This window comes from Nannospalax galili, unplaced genomic scaffold (assembly GCF_000622305.1).
Source record: "Nannospalax galili isolate Female #2095 unplaced genomic scaffold, S.galili_v1.0 scaffold517, whole genome shotgun sequence".
NCBI lineage: Eukaryota > Metazoa > Chordata > Mammalia > Rodentia > Spalacidae > Nannospalax > Nannospalax galili.
This window is the reverse complement of record NW_008340098.1, coordinates 727,834-750,838: the sequence shown is the minus strand read 5'-3', so window position 1 is coordinate 750,838 and position 23,005 is coordinate 727,834. Positions and strand designations below refer to the sequence as shown.

General features: G+C 47.3%; 2 protein-coding genes across 13 annotated transcripts in view; one reads left to right on the top strand and one right to left on the bottom strand.

Annotated features, from left to right (window-relative positions):
• Otof (otoferlin) overlaps window positions 1-8,884 on the top strand; it is a 230,539-nt gene extending 221,655 nt beyond the window's left edge. For 6 of the 10 annotated variants that reach the window (XM_008835007.2, XM_029564461.1, XM_008835004.2 and 3 more), the window contains 11 exons: window positions 36-173; window positions 457-584; window positions 686-856; window positions 1,488-1,648; window positions 2,402-2,544; window positions 2,901-2,989; window positions 4,505-4,603; window positions 4,734-4,975; window positions 5,487-5,665; window positions 5,792-5,892; window positions 6,356-6,662. In XM_008835007.2, coding sequence (XP_008833229.1) covers window positions 36-173; window positions 457-584; window positions 686-856; window positions 1,488-1,648; window positions 2,402-2,544; window positions 2,901-2,989; window positions 4,505-4,603; window positions 4,734-4,975; window positions 5,487-5,665; window positions 5,792-5,892; window positions 6,356-6,536 — 1,632 coding nt within the window. In that variant the 3' untranslated portion in view covers window positions 6,537-6,662. Of the gene's footprint in view, window positions 1-35; window positions 174-456; window positions 585-685; window positions 857-1,487; window positions 1,649-2,401; window positions 2,545-2,900; window positions 2,990-4,504; window positions 4,604-4,733; window positions 4,976-5,486; window positions 5,666-5,791; window positions 5,893-6,355; window positions 6,663-7,994 lie in introns of those variants that run through there. The other 4 variants (XM_008835010.2, XM_008835006.2, XM_029564463.1 and 1 more) reach the window with 2 other exon arrangements.
• A 470-nt stretch (window positions 8,885-9,354) lies between these two features.
• The window catches only part of Drc1 (dynein regulatory complex subunit 1), a 76,811-nt gene continuing 63,160 nt past the window's right edge, over window positions 9,355-23,005 (bottom strand). For 2 of the 3 annotated variants that reach the window (XM_008835000.3, XM_029564459.1), the window contains exons 11-17: window positions 18,830-18,939; window positions 17,788-17,877; window positions 17,186-17,272; window positions 13,370-13,641; window positions 12,008-12,151; window positions 11,616-11,718; window positions 9,355-9,557 (exon numbers count right to left, since the gene is read on the bottom strand). In XM_008835000.3, coding sequence (XP_008833222.1) covers window positions 9,501-9,557; window positions 11,616-11,718; window positions 12,008-12,151; window positions 13,370-13,641; window positions 17,186-17,272; window positions 17,788-17,877; window positions 18,830-18,939 — 863 coding nt within the window. In that variant the 3' untranslated portion in view covers window positions 9,355-9,500. Of the gene's footprint in view, window positions 9,558-11,615; window positions 11,719-12,007; window positions 12,152-13,369; window positions 13,642-17,185; window positions 17,273-17,787; window positions 17,878-18,829; window positions 18,940-23,005 lie in introns of those variants that run through there. The other variant, XR_003849827.1, reaches the window with a different exon arrangement.

Genomic DNA, 23,005 nt, shown 5'->3' with positions numbered 1-23,005 from the left:
CTCCTAACCTGCAGCCTGACCCCCTTGCCTCCCAGGGCTCCCTCTGCGTATACAAAGTACCACTTCCAGAAGATGTATCCCGAGAAGCTGGCTATGACCCCACCTACGGAATGTTCCAGGGTATCCCAAGCAATGACCCTATCAACGTGCTAGTCCGAGTTTATGTGGTCCGGGTGAGCTTCCCTTCACATCTACTTCCTGAAAGTCTCCTGGGCTTCCTGCCAGAGGGACTGAAGTAGCTGTGAGAGATCAGAGAAGTCCACTGGTCTAGCCTTGTCTTTTCTAAAGGAGATCAAGTCCCAGCAACAAGGGGAAGCAGCTTCCTTAGGACCACATCCTAAGGCTCCTGTTTCTGACCCAATGCCCCATCCCCACTTTAACATCACGGGACCCACAGGGACAGGGACAGGGACAGGGCACCCATGAGTCTGCTTAGGCTATACTCGCCCTGCCCAGGCCACTGATCTGCACCCAGCTGACATCAACGGCAAGGCTGATCCCTACATTGCCATCAAGCTAGGCAAGACCGATATCCGTGACAAGGAGAACTACATCTCCAAGCAACTCAACCCTGTCTTTGGGAAGTAAGGCCTCATGGTACTCTCGGCCCACCATGACTCTCAGCCCAGACCCCATCCACTGCCCACCAAAACCTGAAACCTCTTTCCCAACCCCTACCTGGCAGGTCCTTTGATATTGAGGCCTCCTTCCCTATGGAATCCATGCTGACTGTGGCTGTGTACGACTGGGATCTGGTGGGCACTGATGACCTCATTGGAGAAACCAAGATCGACCTGGAAAACCGCTTCTATAGCAAACACCGGGCCACCTGCGGCATTGCACAGACCTATTCCATGTGTGAAGGCAGAGTGGGACCAGTGGCTGGGAAGGGCTGAGGACAAAGTGGAGGGCAGGGTGGGTGACGGGCAGGGTTTGAGGAAGGGGCTGGATGCCTGCTGCACCTCAACACTAGGATGACTCAGAAGTGAGATTTGGGAAGGAAGACGAATTAGGATTTCTGTTCTGGATTATGCCTTCACCCCACAGACTCTGAGCACAGCCTTCAGGGACCAGGACTGAATATTCCAAGACAGAGAGGGGACCTGGGGATTCCAGGACAAAGGAGGCAAGACAAGGAAAGAAGGGGGCATGAGGCAGGACAGCCAAGAGGGGATGGAGTCCTCTGAGGATCCTGGTACCTCTCCTACTTACAGGCTGAGCAGTCCTGGTCAGGTCCCTTAACCTCTTTGGTTATCAGTCTTTGAGGGGTGATGGTATGGTAATTGGGAGGGGCACTGAATATGAGGTCCAAAGCCAAGGTAGACGGGTCAGCCTTTAGCAGCCATAGTGTCTTTGGTGAACCTGGAACTCCAGGATGCCTGCAGCTGACATAGACAATGACCAGTTGTGGAAAACTGGCTGGAAAGAGCTACCACTTGGGATGACCAAGCCTGAGTCCCTTTAATTCTGTGTGCCCCCTCCCACAGACATGGCTATAATATCTGGAGGGACCCCATGAAGCCCAGCCAGATCCTGACCCGCCTCTGCAAAGAGGGCAAAGTGGATGGCCCCCACTTTGGTCCCCATGGGAGAGTAAAGGTTGCCAACTGTGTCTTCACTGGGCCCTCAGAGATCGAAGATGAGAATGGTAAATTGGGCTAGCCAACTCGCCCCACTCTAGGGGCTTCAGAAACCATCAAGGACCCACACTTCCTCTAGGGGACCTCCAGATCCAGTGTACATGTCCTTAGACTAAGCCCTAGTGACCTTCTGCTCCATACCCCAGAGTCCCCTTCCTGTCTGACCAGACATTGCCCTGCTATGCTCTTGGTACCATGCTTTCCCACTCACTGCCCTCTCTCCCTTTCATCTCCATGGGCCAGGGAGGTATCCCATTCTACAGATAAGCAAACTGAGACCCAACAAGTTCTAGTTCAGTGACTTGCTCAAGGTCACATGTCCCTCCTGAGGCACATGATGGTGTGAACCCACCTCTCTCCAGCTCCAGACCCTACCCCCACCCACCCTTATTCCTCTCTACCCATGATGCAATTCCCAGAGGCTCAAGGAGTTTCTGTGTTAGGGAACTTAACTCTAGTACTGAAACAGAAGTGAGTTCTCCTGTCCTTGTACCCTCTCACAGCCCATCAGGGTTTTCTGTTCAGCTTCCCCAAGCCTGGGAAGCCAAAGTCATAAGTCCCTCTGGGCAGCCAGGACCTTGACCAAGCCACTTCTCCCACTGTGCCTCAGTTTACTCAACAGTAAAATGGAGATAGGGTGAGCAAGTCATGACTGAAGGGTCTATACTCCTAAGATATAGATCCTTGATCCCTGCCCCTAGCACAAGTCCCCAGGTTCTGGAAACCCCATGTGTGTGCATCTGTTCCATTGGTACCCACAGGTCAGAGGAAGCCCACAGATGAGCATGTGGCACTGTCTGCTCTGAGGCATTGGGAAGACATCCCCCGTGTGGGCTGCCGCCTGGTGCCTGAACATGTGGAGACCAGGCCATTGCTCAACCCCGACAAGCCAGGCATTGAGCAGGTGACACTCACCTACCTGGGATCTGGGGTTAGAGATTCTCAATCTGGAACCATAAAGATAGAAACAGGGCTCATGTTATTCCCTGTATTCTTGCTGTATTCCTGTGCCCAAAAGTCTGACAGGCACTTCCCCACCAAGGCCAACTTGAACGGCAAATGTCTGTTCTGAGAATCATCATATCAGAGAAATGACTCCCTCAGGAGCTGTCATTGACTGTTGGTGACATTATAAGAATTCCTGACTTCCAGTACTAGAAACTGATGACATGGAGTTTTGGAATGGCCAAGAGGGTACACCTTCCTGGGCAGAGGGAAAAGTCACTGAGACATCTGCCACACTCTTCTTCTCTTCCTCAGGGTCGTCTGGAGCTATGGGTAGACATGTTCCCCATGGACATGCCAGCTCCTGGGACACCTGTGGACATCTCTCCCAGGAAGCCCAAGAAGTGAGTTGCCCCAGGGGTGGGCAATACTCCCTCATCTCACCCCATCTACTTCCCACCACAACGTAGTCCTTCCCACAGCAGGTACACACCCAAGTGACCTAGATTAGTCACCATTTCCTGGGCCTCAGGTATGGCCAGGCCCCTCAGGTGTGGCCAGGCCCCATGAGTTGTGGGGCCTGCTCTAGGTGGGTCCCCATCTGCTCTACCCACAGTGAAAGAGATGAGCCACGCCCCAGCACCCTCCAGCACATGCAAACCCCCTCACAAATACAAATCCACACATAGACTATTCACACCCACCTATGCTCACACAGCACGTGCATGCCCCCAGGTACACGGGAAGCAGAACCTCCCAGAGCTGGCTCTACACCCCATCACTACATCCTACCAGCTTTTCTTTCAGGAGTTCACAGTGATGGTGTAGGCAGGGGAGTGCCTGAAAGAGGTGGGAGGTGGTAAGTGGGAGTTCCAAGTCACTCTTACCTGGTTGATCCTGGCCCCTGGTCTTCAGTTTTCCCCTTAATAAGGTGGCAGGGTGGTCACTGAGGTTCCCATACCTCAGTGCCTGGATTTAGGCTAAGTACCTAGACATACAAAGCAGTTTTCCCATTTTCAAGCCCTAATGTTGCCACCTTCAATGTTTACATGTCTCGTTCCCACCTCTCACCTCCAGCAGTACTGAGGATTGAAGTTTGGGATTCATGCATGCTAGGCAAGCACTCTACCACTGAGATACACCCCAGGCCCTTACTTCATGATGATTTTTAACCAGGTGGCCCTGTATTCTCATTTTGCTTTGGCCACAAATGATGCAGCCTCCTCAACTATGTGTAGCCTAGGAGCCTGAGGCTGGGAGCCTGCTGTTCTAAAGTTTACCACAAGGTGGCAGCCCACACCAACGGATCACCCTGGGGGGGCAGTCCAAGGCTCTGTTTTTGTTAATTTCAGTGAGCTGCATTCCCATGCATCTTGAGTGGGTGACTCAACCTTACTCCTAAAGGTTGAAACTTAATTACCTCATTCTAATTACAATTAAAACACAAGGGCAAAAATCCTCTTTAGGAACAAGAATGTATAGGAAACCTGAGTCCACTGCAGGCTACTGGACTTAACTAGAATTTCTCAAAAGTGGAGAAAAGCACTGGACTCTAGAGACAAACAGACCAGACAAGGTGCTCCTGACTGCACTTCATCTCAATCAGCCCCAGCAGCACACTCTCCTCTCCTTTCTCCTTGTTCTCAGTCTTATAGTCCAAGATTGTATCCACTCGACTCTGACTGGCTCTCCCCTAGTAGGGGCAGGCTGTGCCTGACTAAGATCTGGCCCACCTGTCCCCTACTGGACAGAACCCTTCCTCTAGCCTCCACCTACTATCCCAGCCTCCTACTCACCCAAGTCCCCAGGGCTTCTCTTGCTGAGGCATCTAGAGCCCCCTACCATGTCCCAGCCCCAGGACCTAGAACAAGCCCTGCCCAGGCTGCTAATGACCGCCTCCCCCACCCCGACCCACCCAGGTATGAGTTGCGGGTCATCGTGTGGAACACAGACGAGGTGGTCCTGGAAGATGACGACTTCTTCACTGGGGAGAAGTCCAGTGATATTTTTGTGCGGGGGTGGGTTCCTTCCCTGGGAGAGGCTGAGTTGGGCATGCCCACTTTCCTGGGAGAAAGGATAGGGGAGACCCATGGTGGGGTGATGCCCTTGGGATATGACCACAGAGCTGGAGCCTGTGGTGCCCAGCAGGTGGCTCAAGGGCCAGCAGGAGGACAAGCAGGACACAGATGTCCACTACCATTCCCTCACTGGTGAGGGCAACTTTAACTGGCGCTACCTGTTCCCCTTCGACTACCTGGCGGCTGAGGAGAAAATTGTCATGTCCAAGAAGGAGTCTATGTTCTCTTGGGATGAGACAGAGTACAAGATCCCTGCACGGCTCACACTACAGATCTGGGATGCTGACCACTTCTCTGCTGACGACTTCCTGGGTGCAGATCTGAGCGGGGCCTAGGTCACAGAACTGAGGGGCATGGGATGGGGTAGATTGAGACCACGGGGGGGGGGGCACCTACCTAATCCCCAGAGCCAAGGATACCAGAAGGAGATCTTGCCCCTCCAAGAATCTGTGCTGTACCTGGAGCAACAAGGTCCTCTGGGCACACCAGGGAGAAGAGGGCAAATGCTGATAGGGGATCAGCAAGGGCCTCTATGGGAGATGGTTCCCTGGGTCTCAGATTGTGCCGCTGTGCAGAAAGGTCCTTCTTAAACTTTACACCGCAAGCTTGAGTTTAGCAGGGCTTTATCAGTAGATGCACAGCAGCCAGGGTGAAGGTGGCAGATACCAGGAGAGAACACTCTAAGCTAAAGGAAAGGCCTGAGCAAGATGAGGTAAGGGTGGAAAGAGAGACAAGAGACTGGAGGAGCCCCCACTCAGCAAACCAGAGGCCAGAGGCCCTGCCCCGCCATGTTCACCCAGAACTGATTCTAAGGTTGCCACAGGGGCCATCGAGCTGGACCTGAACCGGTTCCCACGGGGTGCCAAGACAGCCAAGCAATGTACCATGGAGATGGCCACAGGGGAGGTGGACGTGCCCTTGGTTTCCATCTTTAAACAGAAACGCGTGAAAGGCTGGTGGCCCCTCCTGGCCCGCAATGAGAATGATGAGTTTGAGCTTACGGTGGGTACTGCCTCCTGCTAGAGAACGGGTCAAGCTGGATCAGGTTGAGCCAGACTGGGCCAGGCCAGCATGCCGAGGGCCCAGCACCTAGCCCAGATAGTGGAACCTTTCTGTCCTTTCCTCCAGGGCAAAGTAGAGGCAGAGCTACACTTACTAACAGCAGAGGAAGCAGAGAAGAATCCAGTGGGCCTGGCCCGCAATGAACCTGATCCCCTAGAGAAACCCAAGTGAGTGCCCTGCCTGCCTAGACCCATAGCGACACTGTTTCATGGGGAGCAGAACAGGAAAGAGGAGCCTGAACCTTCTAGTCTTCTTGCCCTCTTTCCTCAGGCACCCATTCTGTCACTCTGTCCCTTCCTGGGCCACAACCTTATCACAAGGGAGCCCCATTCTTCAACCTTGAATCCTTCCTCTTCCCTCAGAACCAAAGGAAGAACAGTCCCTATAGGGAAACTTCCTTTCCCAGAAAAGCCTCTGCCCAGCAGAGATATGGGCTCTTTCTAGTTTCTGACAAATTAAAGCTATTGCAATGGTGGCCTTGGAGCCCTGACCAGACATGGTGGCCCAGCAGGCGCCAGGAACGCCACTACTCTGCAGGTGGGCTTCCCCCGCTTGCTGGTGGAGGCCTCTCACCAAGCCGTCCCTACCTCTGTCCTTTCTATGATCCCCCTGCTCTTCCTGATGCTCCAGCCGGCCTGACACCAGCTTCATCTGGTTCTTGAACCCTCTCAAGTCTGCTCACTACTTCCTGTGGCACACCTACCGCTGGCTGCTCCTCAAGCTCCTGCTGCTCCTGCTCCTGCTGCTCCTGCTCGCCCTGTTTCTCTACTCTCTGCCTGGCTACCTGGCCAAGAAGATCCTCGGGGCCTAAGCCCCATAGCCTCCTGGGCCTGGTACTTCTGCCTCTGGACCAAGGGCTGGCAGCATGTGGAACACACTCAAAACACACATACACATACAAGAGCAGACATGCACACAGTGCACACACATATGCACAGTAGCATACACACATGAACACAAGCACACATATGCTTCCACATAAATATACATGACAACTTTCAAATTTTCAAAATATAATCATATATTCTCAGAACTAGGAGATATATAGATGATTAGATATAGATATATAGATCCTCAGCTGGTCTGGACTCACTATGGAGACCAGGTGAGCCTCAATCTCACAGAGATCCACCTGCCTCTGCCTCCTGAGTGCTAGGATTAAAGGTGTGTGCCACTACACCTGGCTATTTACATATTTTTATTTCTATTGTATGAGTGTTTTGCCTGCATGTACATGAGTGCACCACATTCGTGAAAACCCAAAGAGGCCAGAAGAGGGTGTCAGATTCCCTGGGACTGAACTTAGGTTGTTAGCTAACATGTGTTGCTGGGAACCAAACTTAAGTCCTCTAGAAGAGCAGTTAGTGCTCTTCACCAATAAGCTACTGATTGTTTGGGTTTGGGGTTTGTTTTTTTTTTAATCTTTTTTTGAGACAGGATCTCCTTGTAGCCCCAGCTAGCCTGGAATTCGTTATGTAGACCAGGCTGGCCTCGATCTCACAGAGATCCACTTGCCTTTGCCTCCTGGGTGGTAGAATTAAAGGCATGTGCCACCATGCCTGGCTTATATTTTCATATTTATTAGACCAGTGAGGTGAAGTAGCTTATCCAAGGCAACCTGACTGGGTGGCAAACTACCATTTTTACCAGTGTCACCAACTACAGCAGCATTTTTCACAGACTACTCCAATTCCATTGGTGGAAGTTGAGCTATGAGCAGGGAAGAGGGAAAGGGCTTGGCTAGCATTAGCCAGCTTGTCCTGAAATAGTTCCTCCTGTTGTGAGGCCTGTCTCAAAAAGAAGGAAGGAAAGAAGCAACAAAGGGAGGGAAGGAGGGAGGGAGGGAGGGAGGAAGGAAGGAAGGAAGGAAGGAAAAGAAGGAAGGCAGGCATCAAGCAACTCTGATCGGAGAATGTGGGGAGGCAGGAGTCTATACAATGAACAAAGTGCAGGAGTTGTAGAAGGACCTGTATGAATGGCCATACCAAGGCCTCTGCTTCAGCTTGTGAACTACCCATCACTGCAAGCATTCAGGTTGAGGCTGGATGGCCATGCCAAAACTGCATGAGCAGGGGTGGAGCAGCAGGGATCCAGAGGTCCCACAAAGAGGAGAGAAGATGGGACCTAGAAGCCAACAATCTGGTACTAGATACATCTTCACTCTGGCTCTAGCACTCACTGCCTTTAGAAGGACAGAGAGATGTGAGCCCTGCAGGGGGGGAAGCTCATGCCTGTTGTCTGACCAGACCCTTCCATCCTCCCTCCCCAGCCGCCCTGACACAGCCTTCGTCTGGTTCCTGAATCCACTTAAGTCCATAAAGTACCTCATTTGCACCCGGTACAAGTGGCTCATCATCAAGATCGTGTTGGCGCTGCTGGGACTGCTCATGCTGGCCCTCTTCCTCTATAGCCTCCCGGGCTACATGGTCAAGAAGCTCCTAGGTGCATGAAGCCCTCCCAACACCCTGTACCTGTCCAGGGTCTGCTGTGTTTACCTTCCCTTGGCCTGGACTCTTTCCCAACTCCCTTAGGAGCCCCAAGAGCCCACCCCCACCATGAAAGCTTTGGATAAGGCACCTGCTTCCTGCTTGCTGGGCTGCCATCCCCTCCCCTGAGACTGTTGCTTGCTTAGTCTTGCCCCAGTCCTGCCTATAGGTTGGGAAGGGGTGAGGTCCAAGAGCAGGTCGCCTCTTGCCCCATCTTGCTGAGGTACCACCTTCCTCAGTGCCCACTTCCAATGAAAGTGGCCCCAATCTTCCCTGGGGCCTTCCAAATCTTGGTTTAAAACTCTAAGGAAATTAGCCAAGGAACATGGGCCAGTGCCCAAGGGTTTGAAAAGAATGAACAAGCAGAAAGCACTACCACCCATTTGCAACAGAAATGCAGAGGCAGCACTGTTCTGCTTTGCCTGAGCCCCGAGGCTGAGGCAGCTGGCTGCTTTCTTGCACATGTTCTCCTGGCTCTTCCTCCTTCCCACAGCCGGTTAGCAGGTGCATAACCTGTGGGTTCCCATCCTTCCCAGGGCCTCTGCCAGGGCCACTGTTGCCAGCCAGGACAGGAGCTCTGAAAATGAACCCCATGTCCGACCCTCCCTGGAGGCAGGCACAGTCAGAAGTCTACACTTAGAGTACTGTCCCCTGCTGCATCTGGGATTCTGTTAGCTGCTTTTCCTTTCATGAGTGTGATTTTTCTCTTAATAAAATAAATCAAACTCTGAGATGATAATCTGCATTGGTCTAGTGAGAGGAGAGTCACCGAAGTGGGGCACATGGCCGATGGGTCTTCTGGGGTAAAACTTTATCTTGTAGGTGCCTTCTTGTGGCTTCAGCACTCAAGGTAGGTCTCAGGCACAGGGTGACCTCCACAGCTCAGTGGGCATATCCATATTGTGGATCTAGAGGATCCCCAAAGCATGGAGAAAGTCCTTCAGTTTGGGGACAATCTGAAGGCTTATGGCTCCAAAGCTACAAGCTCCCACCCATAGAAACCAGCAGACCCAAGGGCAACATGGGAGCCCCATGTTGCTAGTTTCACCACAGTCTGGGCCCAAGGACAAACTTCCTTCATACCACACAGGTAGGGAAGAGGCCCTGTCTCAATAGACTCAACCTCTTTAAAGGCATTCAGCCTAAACTTTCAAAGACTTTAATTAAAACTGTGGGAACAGTTGTTGCCTTATTTGACAGGCTGGTACAGCTCAGGAAAACCCAGATTCAGCCCAAGTTCCTGGATGACAGGTAAGGTCTCTGACACTGCGGCCTTTGAAGATCCACTTCTATTTTGTTGGCATCTGGAAACCCTGAGTCGGAGGAATTTGCAGCTCAGAATTTACCTAGAAAAGAAGGGGTGAAGATCATTTCCTTCCCTGAGGGCCCTCTCTTCTTGGTTTCTGGAAGATCAATTACATAACATACATGGACTTTCCCAGAGTCTCCATCCCTTCATGCATTTTCTATCCATAGTAAGGACACCTCTGGGAGACTGGAGGATGTCAGATTTGCCTTTTGTCCAAAGCAAGCAAAGATTTCCTGTTTGGCTTCAGCTCTAGTTACTGACTTCTGGTAGCATGCTGACTCTTCCCCCATTCATTCCCTTAAAACCCTATCCCCCCCTTATACTCTCTACTGCATCTTAAGTCTAGCCTTACCCCTAGCCCTCATCCCCATACTCTTGTGCACAAAAGCATCCATGGAAACAGGCCATATGTCCCCAAAGGCCCAAGTTCCTGTTACAAGCCAAGAGACCAATCATGATGCCAAGGTTCACCCCATCCATCTTCTAGGTATAGCCTTGGACCTGAGACCAGGTTGATACCATACATCCCCTGTACTGGGACAAGGGGATAATGACTGTCATAACCCTCCTGGCCATGGGCTCAGTACCACATTGAAACATCCAACCCCAGCAAGAGAGTGCATGCAGCCATGTCAGAAGGATTTTTCCTTCCTCATCTGGTCAGGCCATGGGAAAGTGTTATAGCTCTTACTGGAAGGGGCCCATCTGCCAGCACAGCCTCTGCTCCCCACTCAAGGGGGATCCTCAATCATATTTTAGGCCAAGGAAGCTGGTCTGGCAAAGGGGAAGGAGCTGAGGGATTCGGGTGCCTCATCAAGTCTCCAAGTTTTGTTTCTTCTTGTGAGATGGCAGGACAGATTCAGCCAGGTTCCCTGGCAGGTGGTTGTGTGCAGTGCCCGCAGAGGCCAGAAGAGAGTGTTGGACCCCCTGGAACTGGAGTTACAGATAGTTGTTAGCTGCCATGTGGGTTCTAGGAATTGAACCTGGGTCCTCTGTAATAAGAACCAGTGCTCTTAACCACTGAGACATCTCTCCAATTCTGTACCCCCACACACACAAATTTGAAGTGATTCTAACAGCTGGCCATTGTACCTCATGTTTGTCATCCTAGCACTTGAGAGGCTTAAGGCAGAGAACTGCCATGAGTTCAAGAACCTGGGCTACATAAGTTAGTCCAAGGTGCCAGTTTGAACTACAGAGTGAGAGCCTATTTCAAAAAGGGGTGGAGGAGGCTGGAGAGATGGCTCAATGGTTAAAATAACTTGCTATTCTTTCAGAGGACCCAGGTTTGGTTCCCAGAACCCAAATGGCAGCTCACAACCATCTGCAATTCCAGTTCCAGGGAATCCAGCACCTTCTGACATAGAGAGATGATTGATTGATAGATGATAGATAGATAGATAGATAGATAGATAGATAGATAGATAGTATGTGTGTGTGTGTGTGTGTACAAGGCACACATGTGATAGTAGATAGATAGATAGATAGATAGATAGATAGATAGATAGATAGATGATAGATAGATAGATAGATAGATAGTAGATGATAGATTGTGTATGTGTGTGTGTGTGTGTGTACAAGGCACACATGTGACACATACACATTCATGTAATCACAACACTCATACACATAAAATAAATTTTAAAAAAGATGAGTCTAGGGATATAGCTTATTTGGTAGAGTACCTGCCTAGCAGGCACAAAGCCCCAGGTTCCATCCCCAACACTTCATAAACAAGGCATGGTGGGTGACACATGCCTATCAACCCAACATTCTGAGGTAGAGGCAAGATATTAAAAGTACAAGGCCATCCTCGGCTACATATCAAGTTGGAGGCTAGCCTGAGCTACATGAGCCCTTATCTCAAAACAAAATTAGAAACCAAAAGAGTGATTCCAACAGAATGGCGCCAAAACCACAGGCATTAGAGGGACACAGTTACAGCCTAGCTGTCCTGAGACAGGACTTCAGGCAACATCCACTGCCTTGTTACAAAGTGTCTCCTGAGGTGTGACTTCTCATCTTACACGGCATGCCTAAGCTTCCTGGCCATTGGGGGAGGAGCAGTGACCCGCCCCCACATCCCACCACTTGCCTTGGCTTGGAGATACTGCTGCAGGAGTGACTGCATCTCAACGTTCTGCTGCTCTAGAGAATTGTTTTCCATCAGCAGCTTGGCTCTCTGGGTTAGCACAAGGCTGGTGGTAAGGTATGGATAACAGGTTAGAGACCAACCAAAGTTTCCATCCTCTACTGAGGAGAAACCAGGACCCCTGTGTTTCTGCTCTGGCTGCAAGTGGAGGAAGTCTTGGGAGCTTCCCTTCTACCCAGGCTAGCCAGAACAGACAGGGAGAGTGGGACTAGAGCTACAGTCATTCCACACCATCCTACCACCCTCAGACTATGTGGGAACAGGAGGCACAAGCATGGTTCCGAGCAGGATTACAGATCACCAGTCTCCCTAGTCGTCCCAGTCTTGATGCTTACTAGTATTTTTCCAAGGCCTTGTACAGTGCATCCCAGAGGTTCTGCTTGGCAAAAGGGATAACCGTGGTCAGAGCCGACCAGTACTCAGAGTCCTTTGAGTTATCTTGCACATCTTTCTGCACTCTGGGTAGTGGCCGAGCCTCCCTGAAAGTCAACAGCATTAGTGCCACAATTTCTGCCTGACACCCCAGTCCTTCAGCAGTGCCAGTCACATTATGAAATCAGTTATACACTTGCTATTTTTCTTTTTAATTATATTTATTTGTGTGTACACACACAAGCACACATATGCATGTATGCTTATGCCACATCACATGTGTGGAGGCCAGAGGACAACTTGTGGGAGGAGTCAGTTCTCTCCTTCCACTACGTGGGTACTGGGGATCAAACTCATGTCATCAGGCTTGGTGGAAGTTCTCTTACTTGCTGAACCAGCACACTTGCTGCTTTTCTATCTGCTGCCTTTCCACTCAGCTATCCAAGCCTCTTAGAGTATTAGAAAGTACCTCTGCTTATCCCATGCTCCTGACTCCTGGGCCATTGCCACCTTTGTGAGCTTGTGGTTGAAGTTTCACTTACCCTCTTCTTTCCCCCAATTAATTTACTTTGGTGGCTCTGCAGTTCATTACTACATCTTTTTCTTCTGTGATTGCATCCAAACAGTTCTCATACTCTGTCACTCTCTCTCCATCCCCTCCATGATGGCCTTCATCCAGGACATTATCCCTTCTACCTGGACCAGCCTCCTGATTGCTCTCCCTATATCCAGCATCACACACGTACCCTTTCTAAATGCAAGCTTCCCTTGGCATTTAAAATCCTCTCCCACTCCAGCATTAGCAGAAAGATAAAGAATGTAGGCACTTGGGCAACACTCTCCAAAAGCTGGCCTGGCTCCCCAGATCCATGACACCTGCAGCCCCACCCAGGTCTGTGACACTCCAGTCAGGCATGATTCTTGAACATCCCAGGACTTTCCTTGCTGTTTACAGGTTGCAACACCCTTTCCTCTGCTCTAGGTGGGCATCATCTTCACAAAACCACCTCCACTATGCCAAATGGAAAGGACCATTTCCTTCTCTGAGTAATGCTGTATATCAGAATAGGCTCTTAATGTGGTTCTGATCACAAGCTGGGACCCAACATCCATCCCACGCATGGCACACACTCAGTGAGTACTTGTTGAATGAGTGTTGAATGATAAAAAGAGCAAATTACTCCTACACCCTGATTCTTTCATGCAGAGGTCCAGTGGTTTCCCAGGCTCATGTCCAGTAGCCTCCTCTTCACTCACTCTCCTCTGATTGGCTCCCAGCCTCCCAGCCCCAGGTCGCAGGCAAGCTCTATGGCACCACTGCATACTTGGGCTTCCTCAGCCCCTTGACAAAGGCTTCTAGGACCTTGAGGACATCGTTGGGGTGAATAAGCCTGGGTGAAGATGGGGTCTCCTTCTCTCTCAGCACCCTGCCCACAAGGCTCCCCTTGTTGCTTCCCTGGTGCTCCTCCTGCTCTTCGGGCTCCTGCTCTGATTTAGACACCGGGCTCCTTCGGTCCATTGTGCACACCAGGCTCAAGGTCTCCAATGCCGGCATCAGGCTTGTGCATTCTGTGTTGGCTTGACTAGAGGCACTGAACTGGAGAAAAACAGGGTGACTATGGGCTGAGAATACCCAAGCACATATGTGAAGAGAGATGGGAGGAGAAGGAAATGGAGCAAAGCTTTCAGAAAACTTGCAGGGAGAGACATTTGCATAAGGACAGAGAGGAGGAAGGAGAAAGAAGGAAGGATGATTGGGGAAAGGTGTACAAGGCTTTGCAATGACTATGCTCTGCTTCAAAATCCAGTTCACAGGTGTTCATTGCATTGACATTCAAAATGCTCAAGTGTTATAAATATACTTTTGAATCATAATATAAAACCAATGTTTTAATTTTTAAATTTAAGAAGCTTTCTTCCTATTCCTGTCCCCCAATTTATTCAGTTTACCTCCCACAGGCAAAGCCTCTTAAGCATCCTTCCACAGAAATGGGATGCCCACTAGAAAAAAGTTATTTTTGAAACAAGATCTTGTTCAATGTCCCAGGTTAGCATCAAACTTGTGATCCCCCTACCTCAGCTGCAGTAACAAATGCACACCACTGCATTCAGCTAAGAAATAGTATATCTCTATAAGTAAATACATATAAACTTTCTCTTTGTAATTTTTAAAAATATTTTATTATTTTTATTTTATGTGTATGCGTGTATTGCCTGAATGTATGTGTTGCACCCATGTCGTGCAATGTCACAAAGGTCAAAAGAGGCTGTCAGATCCCCTGGGACTGGAGCTATGGACAGTTGTTAGCTGCCATGTGGGTGCTGGGATTCAAACCCGGGTCTTCTGTCCCAGGTTCGAATCCCAGCACCACATGGCAGCTAACAGCCATCTGTAACTCCAGTTCCAGGGGACCCAATGGTCTCTTCTGTCCTCCACGGGCATTGCATGATACAGGTGCACTTACCTACATGCAGGCAATACATGCATACACATAAAATAAAAAATAATAATAAATAAAATATTTTAAAGTATAAATAAATTCCTTAAGCATGGACATTTGCATTGTTTCCAGACTTTTATTTCAAATAGTGCTACAATAAAAACTATAATAAAAATATCCTTTCAACTGCATTAAGCTGAGTATAGTGGCATATTCCTTAATCCCAGCACTTTGAAAGGCAGAGGCAGGAGGATCAGAAGTTCAAGGTCATCCTTGGCTACCCCAAGTTTGAGAAAAGTCTGGGTAACAAAAGACCTGACTCAAAAAGAAAAAGAAAAAGGGAAGACAGAATAAAAGAGATAAAGAGCCAGGTGTGGTGGTGCATGGTTTTAATCCCAGTATTCAGGAGGCAGAGGCAGGAGAATATCTGTGAAACTGAGGCCAGCCTGATCTACATAATGAGTTCCAGGCCAGCTGGGGCTACAGGGAGAGACCCTGTCAAAAAAAAAAAGTCTACAGGACAAAATTCTAAAAGAACTGCAGAGTAAAGTATATACACTTTTATGACTGATACTGTCAAATTGTCCTCACTGAAGGTAACAACAATTACACTCCTGCCTGTGAGTTATGAGTATATCTATATAAACGCATCAATTATTACTATGCTACCAAACATTCAGATTGTTGTCACTCTGTTAGGCAAAAATAGAATTTAGGTAGTTGTGATTAGCACTTTTTTTCTTACAAGGAAGGCTGATCATCTTTTAATATGTTTAAAAGCTACCTGTACTAGTCCAGGTGGTGCACACTTGTAACCCCAGACTGAGAATGGTAAGGGAGAAGACTTTATTTGAGGCCAGCCTGAGCTCTGGAGCAAAACTGTCAAAAACAAGTAAAATAATAATAAATTTTAAAATTAAAAATCTGATTTTAGTGGAAGAGAAACCATAGGACGGAAGCGTCTGGGGACTAGGCTGTGGCCGCAGAGTGTCCTGACCTGCACGAATCTAGGAGCTGAGATCAAACAAATGGCTCCAGAGCCTAAAAGACACTATCATAGAGATAAGTGAGGTGAATGGGGAGTGAGCTTGCTGGCTACCCCAGTACCTGAGAGACTCTCTGTCCCCCCAACAGCTGTGGTGTATGTGGAAGAGACCAGTATGGCCAGGTGGTGGCCCTGCAACCTGGAGCTGATAGACAGTGGCTTCTATGACTCCAGCCTGAGACAGCCCCAGCTATGCTCGGAATCTTTATTTATTTTAACTATTTCTTCAGCATTCCACATTTGATGATGCACATACCTCTTTCTTCCCTGAGTGTAAATGTTCTAATACAGATCTTTTTGTTTATTGTAAAAGAAAAAAAAATCTATAGTTACCTATACTGCCTCTTATAGGAGCTATTCCTTCATGCTTAGCTTCTATGTCTTAAGTTACTTTTTTGTCTTACTGGTTTATGAGAGCTCTTTGTATATTAAGGAAACTAGTCCTTAACTGTGATATGAATTGAAAATATTCTTCCCCAGATATCATTTGTCTTTTAAGATCTTCCTGCCTCTACCTCCCAAGTACTAGGATTAAAGGCCTACACCACCATTACAGTTTATGTGGCACTGTGGATCAAACCCAGGGCTTCATTCATGTTAGGCAAGTACCTACCAACTGAGCTACAACCCCAACCCTTACCTACTCTCTTTCTGAAGGCCTATCATGGTCCTTACTCTGGGGCTAGCAATATTAAAAACATTTTTATTTAAATTTTTATTTTTAAATTAAAATCTTGTAATTTTTTTAAAAATATGACTCCCCAGCATGGTTGATATTTGAATCTCACACTGAATTATTTATAATAAAGATATGTATAGTATTACAAACGAGAGTGTGATGAATCAAAACACATAGACTGTGGTATACTCGGATTTCACAGTAACTAAAACCTGGCTTTGAGGAAAGCCCAGGAAAAGAGGCCTTGGGCCTCAATATAGAACAATATCTCGGGGCTGGAGAGATGGCTCCGTGGTTAAGGGCACTGGCTTCTCTTGCAGAGGACCTGGTACTGGTCCCAGCACCCACACAGAGGCTCACAATTGTCTGTAACTCCAAATCCAGGGGCTCCTATGTCCTCTTCTGGCCTCTGTGGGCTCACATAAACACACACATATACCCATAAAAATAATTTTAAAATAAATTTTAAAAAGAACAAAGTCTCACCCTTCCCCTATCTACTTTTCCCTTTGCAAATAGAAAAAAAAATTAAGACTGAGTGTGGCAGTACATGCCTTTTGTCCCAGCACTTGGGAGGCAGAGGCAGGCAGATCTCTGTGAGTTCAACTCACAACTGTGAATTCAACATAGTGAGTTCCAGGCCAGCTGGGGCTACAGGGAGACCCTGTCTCAAAAAGACCACAAAAAAAAAAAGAAAAAAATTAAGAAAATGCTATTAACCATTCCTGGCATAACATCCCCACAGTCTCCCCACCATACCCAGAGCTCACTTCACCATATTCCCTAAATAGCTGCAGGAGAGGAAGGCATGGGGGGAGGAGAGTGCCACATCAGAGGACAGGGTGTGTGACACAGATAGGGGCAGAGAGAGAAGACAAGTGTCCACACTGAACCCAGGGAGGACACCAAGAGAAACAAAATCTCTGAGGGTTTCCTGGGGGACCAAAATCCTTTGTCCAACTGCATCTCAGCTCACCTGGGTAGAGCGTAAATGATGAGTTCGGTACTTGAGAAAGAAGTTCACCAGTTTATACAAGTCATCCTCACTTTCAATTGCCAGGGCCTGGGGAGAAAACAAGGTGGCTGCTCAGACACTTTATCAAACAAACCACGAAGTTGAAAGTTCACAGACTCCCAGTTCCTCAGAGCAAGAGGTTCAGCTTGCTGTCCTTGGCATTCTTGGACTCTGCTATGGCCCAGATTAGAGGATGCTGGTCCAGAGCTAGAAGTTGCAGTGGAACTGGGGCCATCAGAACAGAGAAACAAAGCCAGAGGCTGGGACACAGATTTGGTGGGTGTTAGAGTGCTATGGGGATGTTAAACATATGTCTGGCTTTGGGGATAGGGGAGAGCTACAACCTGGAAGCTGGGTCATGAGGGAAGCCAACAGAGGAAGGTCAGGGATGGGAGACATTTAAATGACACGGAAGCCAATCTGATGTGTAGCAAGCAAGCAAGGAAGGCAGTAATAGTGATTCCAGAGAAGCCTGGGAGACTGAGGTAGGATCAGGGCTGAGGTAATGTCAGGAAGACAGGGTTCAACCTCACCCCATGTCCTCTCTGCCCAGTGGGACTTACAGAGAAGATGGCATCCAATCTCAGCAGATAGCATTCAGTCTTCTCTAAGGGAAGGAGCAGGCTCAGCAGCTTGCTCTCTATGAGGAAACCCTGAGGAGAAAAGGAAGATGGTGTCCCCAATCAGGAAGATGCCTATGCCCACAGGAAGGTAATCTTGGGGTGCCTAAGCCAGTTTCAGGAAGTAAGGCCAAGGACAAAGTGGGTCTCCATCTTGGGTTTAGACTGTCTTCTACCTCAGAAAGCTGGTTATTACCTCACCCACAAGCCTCAGGGCAAACACCTAAGTCTCCACAGCAGTTTAAACTAGACCCAGCCTTATTGACCACCTCACCCATATTTCCCAAATAGCTACAGAATCCAGCAGTTGGCTACTGAGGAGAGGAGGAAAAGGGAAGGGGGAGGGGTGAGCCACATCAGAACACACTGAATGTGACACAGATGGGGGCAGTATGAGAAGTGTCCACATTGAGCCAAGTTGGGAGAGCCTGCATCTGGCAGGGAGGACTTGCCAGCTGACTCCTTCAGCAGGAGCTACCTTGATAACAACAGCCAACCCTTACACAGAAGAAAACTGCCCTGACTATTCCAAGGCTGCTGAGGTTGCTGAGCTGTAGTCTATCTAGTTTTTTCTTCCACCTCAGAATGCTGGCATCTAAAGAAACACCCACAGTATTTGGTAACAACCCAACTCGAGCTGAGCCAGTTCCAACATGCCTTTACTCTAAGCTCAACCCTGTGGCTAACATATAATGCACATTAGCAAAACCAAACACAGCCAACACAGTCCGTGATAGGCCACAGTCAATGTAGCCACATTAACTGGCAGATGAGGTTGTGGAAGGGCAAACTGGCACATGGGTTTGTGGAAGGGAAAATGGTACTCTGAACCAGCAATGTTCCTAGAAGGAGCCACCAGTTCATCCAGACCAGCCTCATGGGCCCACTGTGGGGACAGCCAGATCTCTCTAAGCCCTGCTTCCCAAGTTCACTCCCCAGGGCCCCTTTCTGGGCAGGCCACGTCAGCCAGCCACAGAGGCCTCACCGACTCATCACACAGGAGCATCAGGATCTTTCTGGTAGTTTTTGCTGAAATTTGCTTGGGTAGGTCTAGGTAAGACTCTTCTGACCCAGTTGCTTCTGTCCTCTCCTCTTCTGCAGGTAGGCCAAAGAAAGGAAGAAAAGGGGAAAGGAGATGGCTTCTTGCCCTTGTGGACTCTTGGAAACAGTGAGATGGCTTCTTTGAGCAAACAGGCCTCTTCCTGCCTCTCTGTGCCCAATCATGCTGAAGAAAGCCTGTGATATGGAGTCCAGGACTGGGGGCTGGATCAGAGACTGTCTGGAAAATCCCCAGACATTCCTGGCCAGCCCAGAATGATGTACTTTCCCAAACTGTGTCTACCTGAAGGCCTCATGCTCAGAATCCAGCCATGAACCAGAAGTGGGAGGTAAGTTTGAACCTATCTATTTGCATTTTGGAGACAACCCTGTAAGCATATTACATGATTTCTAAACCTACAGAGATTACAATCAGCCAATTAAAAGGGCATTGTCAGCAAGGACTGACAGGCTGACAGCAGGAGCCCAAACTCCCCTTAAAATTAAAAGGGCTGGAGAGATGGCTCAGCAGTTAAGAGCACTGACTGCTCTTGCACAAGACCCAAGTTCAGTTCCCAGCACCTACCTCGGACAGCATACAACAATCTCTAAATTCTGGTTCCAGATGACCCGATGCCATCTTCTGGCCTCTGCACGTGTGCGCGCATACACACACAATTTTTTTTATTGAAAAGAAAAACACGAGGCCTCCCTCTGGCATAGGGGCTGAGAATGCAAGGGACTGCATTAGAGTGCCTGGATTCTGCCTCCATGTGGTAGGAATGTCCCAAATTTTGCTCTGTCCCACTAATAGGGGACCTTAGAAGGAAGCCTGTGTATACCTGAATGGAACCTGACACGGGCTTCTGTGGGTGCTCCTTAGTAGCTGATCTGAAGCCATCAGTTCCCCCCAAAACAAAACCTGAGAGAACCTGAAATCTGGACAAACCAGCTTCACATAATAAGAAAAGGACCATGGCACACTAATAATTCAAACAAAAGCATACTTCAACTTAATTCTCGTATCAGAATCACAAACAACAAAAGAAATTCACATGCCAAGATCACAATGAAAGAATAATAAAATGTAAAGCCAAAACACTATGTCCCCACCAAACTCTACCAGTCCTATAGAAGTGTTCTACAAAGAGAACCCCCTAGAGATAACCCAGGACACAGAATTTAAAAGAACAGTCATAAACATGATCAAGGAATTCAATGAATTTAAAGAACACACGAACAAACAAATCAAAGAACTGAAAGAAGACAGGGATAAACTGAAAGGGATAAACTTCTGAATAAATTCACAAAAGATATAGAAAGATTGAAGAAAACTCAGACAGAAATGAAGAAGGAAGTGCAAAACTCAACAAGTCAACTTGAAACAACAGGGGAACACCTCACCACTAGAATGAATGAAATGGAGAACAGAATATCAACCCTGGAGGATAAAGTTGAAGAATTGGACCACTCAAGCAAAGATTATGAAAAATTTTTTAAAAATACAGGAATGGAATATGCAAGAAATGTGGGACACTATGAAAAGGCCAAATCTATACATCATAGACACAGAGGAAGGAGAAGAATTTCAGTGGAAACACAATATTAGAAAGAGAACACAAACAACAATCAAAATGACGGCAACCAACACACATGTTTCAATAATAATATCAATGGACAATGGACTGAACTCCCCAGTCAAAAGACACAGGCTAACTGAATGGATTAATAAACAAAATCCATCCCTTTGCTGTCTTCAAGAAACCCATCTCACCTTCAAAGACAGGCACTACCTTAAGGTGAAAGGATGGAAAAGACTATTCCAAGCAAATGGCACTAAGAAACAAGCGGGGGTTGCAATTCTAATATCAGAAAAAACAATGGACTGAACTCCCCAGTCAAAAGACACAGGCTAACTGAATGGATTAATAAACAAAATCCATCCCTTTGCTGTCTTCAAGAAACCCATCTCACCTTCAAAGACAGGCACTACCTTAAGGTGAAAGGATGGAAAAGACTATTCCAAGCAAATGGCACTAAGAAACAAGCGGGGGTTGCAATTCTAATATCAGAAAAAATAGACTTCAAAGTAAAACTAATCAAAAGAGATGAGGGTCACTTCATTCTGATCAAAGGAACCAAGAAGATATTACAATCTTTAACATATATGCACCAAACTCTGGTGCACCCAAATTCAGAAAAACAACACTACAGGACTTTAAAACAGAGATTAACCCCAACTCAGTAACAGCAGGGGACTTCAATACCCCACTGTCTCCATTAGACAGGTCAACTAGACAAAAATAAAAAAGATGTCTAAATTAAATGATACCATACATCTAATGGACCTAACAGACATCTTTTGAATATTCCACCCAAGCACCAAAGAATACACTTTATACTCAGAACCCCATGGAACTTTTTCAAAAATTGACCACATACTGGGCAACAAAACAAACCTCAACAAATACAAAAAAAATCTAAAATAATTCCATGCATTCTGTCAGACCACAATGCAATAAAGCTCAGAATCAACAGTGGATGAAGCCCTAGTCACTACATGAACTCATGGTGATTAAACAACACATTCCTAAAGAATGAGTGGGTCAAAGGAAAAATTAAGAAACAAATAAAAGAATTCCTGGAATTTAACAAAAAGGACAATACAACACACCACAACCTCTGGGACACTTTAAAAGCTGTCCCAAGAGGGAAGTTTATAGCTTTAAGTGCCTACATTTAAAAATTAGAAAGAGCCCAAATAAATGACCTAACACTGCAATTCAAGACACTGGAAAGGCAAGAACAAATGAAACCCAAACCCAGAAGAAGAGAAGAAATAACAAAAATCAGAGCAGGCATTAATGAAATAGAAACAAAGGAAACAATACAAACGTTACCAAGAGCTGGTTCTTTGAAAAGATAAACAAGATTGGCAGACCCTTAGCCCAGTTAACCAAAAGAAAGAAAGAGCAAACCCAAATCAACAAAATCAGAAATGAAAGGGGAAACATCACAACAGACAACCAAAAGATCCAGACCAGTATAAGGGAGTATTTTAAAAACCTATATTCTACTAAATTTGAAAATCTAAAATAAATTGTTGGCTATCTAATTCATAGGAACCACCAGTTATACCAAGAAGGAATCAACAGTTTAAACAGACCCATAACATATAAGGGAATCGAAACAGTAACACAAAGCCTTCCAACTAAAAAAAGCCCAGGCTCAGATGGAGGTACAGCAAAATTCTACCAGACATTTAAAAATGACCAACCAATACTACTTAAACTATTCAAAATGATAGAAACAGAGGGAGAACTCCCAAATTCCTTCTATGAAGCCAGACCTTTAAGTTTACATTCGGATTTTGTACTCTTATGGTAAAATTAAGGAAGAACTAATACTCGTTTTCGGTTGAGTTGGAAATTAGGAGTAATTATTTGTATGTCCTACAAGCATTAACTTATAGCCATCTGTTGGAGATCCAGCATCAATCTAATAATACTCAAACCAGGTAAAGATACAACCAAAAAAGAAAACTATAGACCCATATCATTAATGAACATAGATGCAAAAATTCTCAAAAAGTACTTCCAAATCGCATACAGACGCACATCAAAAAGATCATTCACCAGGATCAAGTAGGCTTTATCCCGGAGATATGGGGCTGCTTCAAAATATGCAAGTCAATAAATGTCATTAATCATATAAATGGACTAAAAGACAAAAACCATCGTCATCTTAATAGATGCAGAAAAGGCTTTTGACAAAATTCAGCATGCATTTATGTTCAAAGTCCTAGAGGGAATTGGACTGAAGGGAACATACCTCAACATAACTAAAGCTATATTCAACAAACCCACAGCCAACATCATTCTAAATGGAGAAAAACTGGAAGCATTCCCATTAAAAGCAGGAACCAGGGGCTGGAGAGATGGCTCAGCGGTTAAGAGCACTGACTGCTCTTGCAGAGGACCAGGATTCGATTCCCAGCACCCACATGGCAGTTATGAACCGTCCTTAACTCCAGTTCCAGGGGAATCCAAAGCTCTCTTCTGATCTCTGCAGCATTGCACGACACGGGTACACTCACATACATGAAGGCAATACACTCATACAC